The sequence below is a fragment of the Nesoenas mayeri genome (assembly GCF_963082525.1).
Source record: "Nesoenas mayeri genome assembly, chromosome: 15".
In the NCBI taxonomy this organism is placed as follows: Eukaryota; Metazoa; Chordata; class Aves; order Columbiformes; family Columbidae; genus Nesoenas; species Nesoenas mayeri.
In genome coordinates, this window is record NC_137559.1 from 15,829,201 (window position 1) to 15,837,149 (window position 7,949).

The window sequence follows — 7,949 nt, forward strand, 5'->3', positions numbered from 1 at the left end:
TCACCAGAGGTGTCGTCCGGTGTAACTTGGCGGAGCAGTTGGTATCTGGAAATAAGGACAATAAACCCATAACTGAGAGATCTAGTCTGTTCGGAAATCAGTGTTATCATGCTACACATACACGACAGCTTTCCAGACAGTAATTCCAGAGCAAAGTCATACAGAGAAACTCATCTTTCACCCACACAGTACATTGACCTCTCCATAAAAAGCATGATGACACATCCATCTCCCATTTTACTACCCGATGTTCTGCATTAACCTCTGCGTCCACCTCAAAACCAAGCCAAACAAACTCTCTAGCATCTCATCCTTAAACTGCCTGTTCCCTGAGCTGCATATTCTGGTATCAGCAAACACAGGCATAAATCGCAGCCTCGGAGGATGTTATTCATTATGGACAGCAAAGCACAAGCCTTTTCATTTCATTCAAGTTATTGATTTCCCACTGTCTAACCCAGGCAGCAGAATCCTTGTATTCAGTCCCTCTTGTTCACTGAAATCAACCAAAACGTTGTGGATTTAAAACCAGAACGAGCCCTCACGTTACTGGGTTTTAAATGTAGAGGTTGAGTTATGGAATCAGCTCATGATTCAAAACAAAGAAAACCCAACTCTGGCTCATGTTTTAAGCAGCATGTATATGCATGAGAAATATGGGGATGAAAACTCTTTTCCAGCAGTACGCCTGCTATATGAAATGTCTTCAAGTGCAAAATGCACAGCATGTGAGAAACACTTAGAAAGCCTGTTTGGCAGCAGATCACTAAGCCATTCTTGTAACAACCAGGCTGTGGAGAAAACAGGTCTATCAAAGAACGGCATGCGAAACTGTTGTCTAAGAGAGAAAAATCAATGCTATTAACACTAAAATATTCTATATCCCTCTTCTAAGAATCCCTTTCCCAGAGACATACAGACTTGTAACTTACAAAGAATTACATACATTTCAAAAGAAAATGGAAGATATGTGAGAGACGACCACTACCTGCAACGATGATTCTTATTTAAAGTTATGTATGGGCCTGTACACATTTGTGCAACTCACATCTTGGAAAAAAATCGGGTTAGAAATTGCGTCGCTTCAGTTATGTTAAATACCTTAACACAAATTTAATTCGAAAGGGCCATTGAATATGTCATCTCACCAAAGAACTCGGTTCACTGAAGCTACGCTGCAAAATGTCAACAGCCAAGAAAAGAAACGCAAAATGCTTTGTAATCACATCTTTTCTACAGGGAAGGGAAGCATTACATGCATACTTGCTGCCCAAGTTTTCATTTATAGCTTTTGCCCCTGTTGTGAATAAGCTAAAGGCAGGTTTTTCAATTAGCGGTGCTTATATATCAACACAGACTTTGTTTGCACATCAAACGATCACAGTTTGATACTTACAGTCCCACCATTCAGCACAACTGCCATCTCAGTGGGCTGATAGACGTTGCTTCGGAAAGGAGCGCTGGGGCGGCTTCCCAAACTGCCGTTCCGGAATCCCGCCGTCCGGAGCGCTGCGTTGGGAAACAGACACGGTTCTCAGCAACACCAGTAACGCTCCGCACCTCCTCAGGGCACCCAAGCAGCTCCCTTCCCACCCAGCTGCTGAGACCACCCGTTCTAACTTCCCTGCTGCCATCCTGCTTTTCCCGTTGCTTTTGAGCGGCTGTTCTTACACAGCTGGGGAGGGATCTCGGAAGAATCAGTTTTACATCAAAGTAACTGTTTCCTGTGGAATGGGACCAAATCTTTGAAGTTTGCTTAGTCTCATTTCAATAGGAGCTCAACGTCTTCAATCAGCGAGCCTTCAATGGATCTTGTGCAACGTGTTTTGGAAAGTGCTTACTGTAGTGGTCTGGGTACTGTGGGGTTAAGTAAAATGATATTACATTTTGCTCCCTATCAGAAGGTTCAGTAAAATGATATTACATTTTGCTTCCTATCAGGGGGTTAAGTCAAATGATATTACATTTTGCTTCCTATCAAGGGGTTAAGTCAAATGATATTACATTTTGCTTCCTATCAGGGGGTTAAGTAAAATGATACTACATTTTGCTCCCTATCAAGCTCAGAGCACAAAGATCCAACCCATCGCTGGAGCCAGCAAGCATGCTCACACCCCCCGAGCATGACTTCAGCATGACCAGTGGATAAGGGTTTTCCAGATGTTTCAGATTATATTTACTCTGAGAAACTAGAAACATGAAGTAAATATTGCTTTTGGATGGCTTAAACATAGCAAATGACTCAAGCAAAAGAGATACTGATTGCCCTTCTAAGTGTTTATACCAGAAATGCATCGGTCTCTCCGTTAGTTTTAGTGCAAGTTTGGATTCAAGGTGTATATTCTGAACATGAGATACATATAGTTAGGGATATACTTGTTTCTCTCTAAACCAGTGTGGGGATTGGCACAAACTCTCTCTTCACTTTCTGGGTAAATAATGGCCCCACTGAGCTCCGCCGTGGCCGCGGAACAGAGCCCGTTTATCCCCGCGCCGCGTCCCAGCGGGTGACGCTCATCCCTGAGCCGGGAAACACACACACAGCCAGTTCAGGCACCTGCGGCAGCAATTCCTCTTCGATTGAATCCAAATTACAATTCTGCACTCTGGCCGGAATCGTGAATGAGCTCAAGTTTATAAGAACTTGAGCACAGAGTCGGACGAAGCCAGGATTTAAAATCGTTGTGCTGTGTGGAATGAGACTGAAATGGATGCTGCTGCTCCTCTCCCGGAGCCGCGCACGGACACGAATAACGGTGCTGATTTAGTACAGAAATTAGAAATCCAGCCCCACAAATGCTCACCCATTGTCCTCAGATACACACAGACCCTCGCTTGCTCTGTATTTTAAAATTAGGTGTTTTTGAGGAAGACCCGGCGAGCAAAAGATGAAAATGTCTAAACTAGATGAGGTATTTTGTATATTATATTTAACCATCTGAGGGTCAACAGCATTCTTTCTGTTTGGCTTCTTATTGTGTGTTAAACATAAAGGATTGCACTGGTATTTGCTGGTACACATAAAGAGAAGAAATCTCTCTATAAGGCTATACTTTACTAACGTCTTTACCAGAAACAGGTGTGACAATAACTTCTAAGCAGATATTTCAACTCATCTATCATATGAATATTAAAATCCCAGCTTAGCGTGTTGTTTGAACGATGTTTCAATAACAGACTTGAAAACAGTTTGCTTTATTAATGCTTAATGATAATTGCTGGAATTGAACAGCTCTTGTTCTGTGTAACTTGGAGCTACATTTTGCTAAGAAAGAAACTAGGAGAACATACGCTTGTTTGAACCTATAATTTAAAGGTTGTTCAGATTCTTAAAATGCTGATTAGAATCTTTAAAAAAATCAAAATTACTAAATTACTTTATACAACTATTAATGGAAATAACAAGAATTAATGGAAAAAGTTTCTATTGTAGGCTGACTACTTACTAAAACAAATATTACAGTCGAGGAACTAAGAGGTGTTTTCTGGTTATCATGTCTTCCAAAATGTTACAACTAGCAGCCCTTACATTCTTAAACATCATTCTTAAGTATACGTTGAGAAAGCACCCTTTGTTTAATTTCTAGACCCTTAGTGATGAATTCTTGACTTGAGGTTAATTAAGTGAATAGAAGAAGAGAACATTCTCTACATACCTGCGGAGAGCCAATTGCTAATGGATTCCAGGTGCCCGGCCACTGACAGCCATCAGTGCACTGACCTCACTTCAATTAATGCTTCAGGAGCCACAATATGCAACATGAATATTATTACCTGTATTTACGTTAAGTCTCTACCATACTAGCAAGTTTTGTCTCCAAACCCTGCTGTCATACGTGTGTACTTAAGAACAGCTGAAAAGGAGTAATTAATTAGTTTTGATTTATTAAAAATGTATGTGTCCTTCTCCGACATGCCATAGGAAAAAATAATTCATAATAATGGCATGCATTTATAAAGAGAAATATTAATAAGGGCATCAGGTAAGGAAATCTATTTTGTGTTGTACTGCATAAGACTCAGATATTAAAACAGAACATAAATTGTGCTGTAATACACACTAAAATGATTGTATAGCTATCATATGTCTACCCACTACACTAAAAACTTAATTACGGAATGATTAGATCAAAAAGGAGCTTCCAGTTCTTTCTTAAAATACATGTGTGAATGGGGATAATACAGAGTGAAAGATCCAATTTTGTTCTTGGATCTGCCTTAGTCAGAAACAAGCTCCACTGAAGCCACTGCAGTTATCTTACTATGGAATTAATATAATGGGGATGGAGGACACAGTGGAATATTAGTAATAAACAACCTTTCTTTTATCCATGTGATTTTTACGTTTGTTTTACACTGCCCTTCATAGTACACCCACAGAATTAACTCCTTTCTGCTCAAAGCTTCCATACCAGGAGATCTTTCCAGTTCCTGCTAAAACAGAGGAAAAACGCCTTCCCGAGCCAACCGGTGCCAAGCAGGAGTGCTGGTTCCCTCCTTGTCTGCTCCATGGCCAGAGCAAACACCAAACCCAGGGAAACCAGAGACATCAGGAACATGAAGTGCCTGGATAACACGTCCCAAGGCTTCACAGAATCCCAGAATGTCAGGGGCTGGAGGGCCCTGGAAAGCCCATCCAGTGCAATCCCCCCATGGAGCAGGAACACCCAGATGAGGTTACACAGGAAGGTGTCCAGGCGGGTTGGAATGTCTGCACAGAAGGAGACTCCACAACCCCCCTGGGCAGCCTGGGCCAGGCTCTGACACCCTCACCCCCAACAAGTTTCTTCTCATCTTTCAGTGGAACCTCCTGTGCTCCAGTTTGCACCCATTGCCCCTTGTCCTGTCACTGGTTGTCACCAGCAGAGCCTGGCTCCATCCTCCTGACACTGCCCCTTTCCATATTGATCCCCATGAATGAGTCCCCCCTCAGTGTCCTCTTGTCCAGCTCCAGAGCCCCAGCTCCCTCAGCCTTTCCTCACACGGGAGTTGCTCCACTCCCTGCAGCATCTTGGTGGCTGCGCTGGACTCTCTCCAGCAGTTCCCTGTCCTGCTGGAACTGAGGGGCCACAGCTGGACACAAGATTCCAGGTGTGGTCTCCCCAGGGCAGAGCAGAGGGGCAGGAGAACCTCTCTGACCTACTGACCACCCCCTTCTAACCCACCCCAGGTACCATTGGCTTCCTGGCCACAAGGGCCCAGTGCTGGCTCATGGTCACCCTGCTGTCCCCAGGACCCCCAGGTCCCTCTCCCCTACACTGCTCTCTCCAACAGCTTGTTCCCCAACTTCTCCTGGGGGGTTTCTCCTGGGGCACTGCCACAGCCAGGTGCCACCACTGCTGGGGACACCAAAGTCCTCAGCTCCAGTGAGTAAAAAGCAGCATGACCAGCACCACAATCCTGCCCAGCCCACGCTGCAGAAACCTGCTGGCCAGGGTTCCCCACATAAACATCCTGGGCACCTTAACACAGGTTAAACACTCAGCATGGGTTTAGTGCCCTCAAGGAACCAGCTGTTGCTGGTCCGTTCAGGAACCACTCGAGAACATTCTCATTGAAAACTGTAATGACGTGTCATCGCAGGTAGATCCGCATCACCCAGCAGCTGCCACACAGAACGCGCCCGTCCCCAGCCCTGCGTGCACACTTACTTCAGATGTCAAAGCCTTCAGGACAAAGACCATCCTTGAACTTGTCCAGACACCACTTTGCATTATTTACTGTCAAAAAGTGGCACTAAATCCCATTTTAATGGAAATATAGTTAATAATTATTTTGTGGCTCAAGAGGCTGAGTTTTGTAACAAAGAGCACTTCTGGTTTTTTTTCTTGGGTTTTAAAAAATATTTCTTATTAAATGTTGTTAACTGATAATGACAAAAATGTCATTTAAACTATTTTTAAAATAAAGGCTTTTTTTTTTTTCCACAGTGAATTTTTTGGCTTTCAGTGTTGGCTTCGCATTTGAAATTGTTTGTGAAAAAAACAACATGCAGAAGAACCTTTTTAACCAAGCACAAGTATTTTTCTGCATTGCATTTTGTTCACCTTTTTTCCCCCAATTAGGTGATATCTTAATGAAAATTGTCAAAGGGAACACTACCAGAAGGTCATTTGCAATGACCCTTGTTTTGAACACCTGACAAATGTCTCATACAGATGGTTTTCTTGGCTACTACAGAAAAATATAGTCCTCTATATGAATTCTTACCTGCATTATGTTCATCCATTGAAAAGCCTTTATTTTCCATGTAGCTCCGAGGAAGCTGTATATCCTCCTCGAAAGCAGTTTCACGCATCCGTGGCTGTGAAGTGTCGAAATAATTGGGAGCGTTTTCCTGCGGTGATGGAAGGATGGTGCAGTGCACCTCCGGGATGGCATGGAAAATAACAAACACCCAGCCACTGGACACCAGTGCAATAGCCAGAGTGGGATCCCTCCATTTGTCTCTTCGCTTTAGTGCAGCGTTACCAAAGAGGTACATAGTCATCCAGGCTACCCAGATCAGGATGGAGAAAAGAAGTGTTATAATAAGGCATACTCCATTTTTCTTCCATTTCTTAAACTTTCCACAGAGAGTGAAAAGAGAAAATCCCATTGTAAATACCATCAGGAACATAACGTAAATCAAAGCCATGGCAAAATCCATCGGTTCGTAGCTGCAAGCCAACTTGTTATCTCTGACGACTGTCAGGATTAACCACTCGGTGGCAATAATGACCTGCACGAGCATCAGGCAGATTGCCACACCAGCCAGATGCCAGCCCGAGGGACTCTTCCCGTGTCGAACGAGTCTGTGGAGTCTCCAGGCTTGAGCCAGCAAGCACGAGAAGCACAAAGCAAAGATAACTCCCCACAGAAACCTCCGGGTCGAGCACACCGCTTCATCTTCTTGAATGATGAACGCGAACGTCAGCCCAAACAGTCCCAGCGTCCCCAGAAGGAACAAGAAGTGTGTTCCCAGGGGACTCTTCTTCTCCTTCTCCTTGATGAAGGGCAGCCTCACCAGCAGGATCAGCATGAGCAGCAGCGTGGTCAGCACGCCCGCCCCGGCCACCGCCTCCACCACGATGCCCCAGACGGCGTCCAGGTCGCACAGGGGAACATACTGCGGGAGCAGGTCCAGCCCGCAGCCCCGCGACGTGCTCGAGTTCTCGGAAGAGCCGTAGCTGATCACCAGGAGGAGGAAGAAGCCGATGGCTGGGTAGGTTTTCATTTTTTCTGTCTGAGACAACAAAACATTGGTTTGTTTAGCTCCAGCTCCCTTTGGAGGGTTTCACAACGGCTTGTTCCACCAGCCCACAGCCCCTGGGTTTGCAGCCCACTCGCTGCCCTCCCCAAAAGCTGTTCTCGCCCGTTGGACTTGCAATGCAAACTGACTCGTTTCTGTGTCACACAGAACCCCAGAAAGTCAGGGATGGAAGGGACCTGGAAAGCTCGTCCAGTCCAATCCCCCCGCTGGAGCAGGAACACTCATTGAAAACAATGGTTCCAAACACTGCCCATGCAAGTACCCTAAAACAAAACCAGAAGAAATTACATATCCTGTTGCAAAATAATAGATTATCTACAGTACTTTATCATTCAAATTCAGGTGCTTAAAGTATGTGTAAATTGCAGTGGGCATGATGCAAGCGTATCAGAATTAGATTGTTCCACAGCCTTGCTCCTTTTACTAGAATAAAGGCAGAGTCAAAACCACTTTTTTTTGTTTTTGTTTTTTAGATAGAGCAGTCCCAGGAAAATAAACATTGTGCTTTTTAAATAAATAAAGGAATATCTTGTTTTCATGTTCACAGTCAATAGACAGTTATAGTATTCACCCCCTTCCAAAGTCTGGGTATTAGATATCATTTACAAACGGGAACAGTTGGCTAGAGAAATCCCATATTGTGTGACAACGGTGCAAACACACAGTGTCATCAATCAACTAATCAGAAATGAATGAC

The 7,949-nt window shown here is 44.1% G+C and overlaps 1 protein-coding gene across 1 annotated transcript; it reads right to left on the reverse strand.

The window, feature by feature from the left end:
• Positions 1-7,226, reverse strand: GPRC5B (G protein-coupled receptor class C group 5 member B; the record flags this gene model as incomplete). Its single annotated transcript, XM_080353934.1, has 3 exons — positions 6,211-7,226; positions 1,397-1,509; positions 1-45 (listed from the first exon to the last, which is right to left on the reverse strand). The coding sequence occupies exons 1-3, from the start codon at positions 7,214-7,216 to the stop codon at positions 1-3; spliced, it is 1,164 nt and encodes a 387-aa protein (XP_080210060.1). The 5' UTR covers positions 7,217-7,226.
• Between the last annotated feature and the right edge of the window lie 723 nt (positions 7,227-7,949).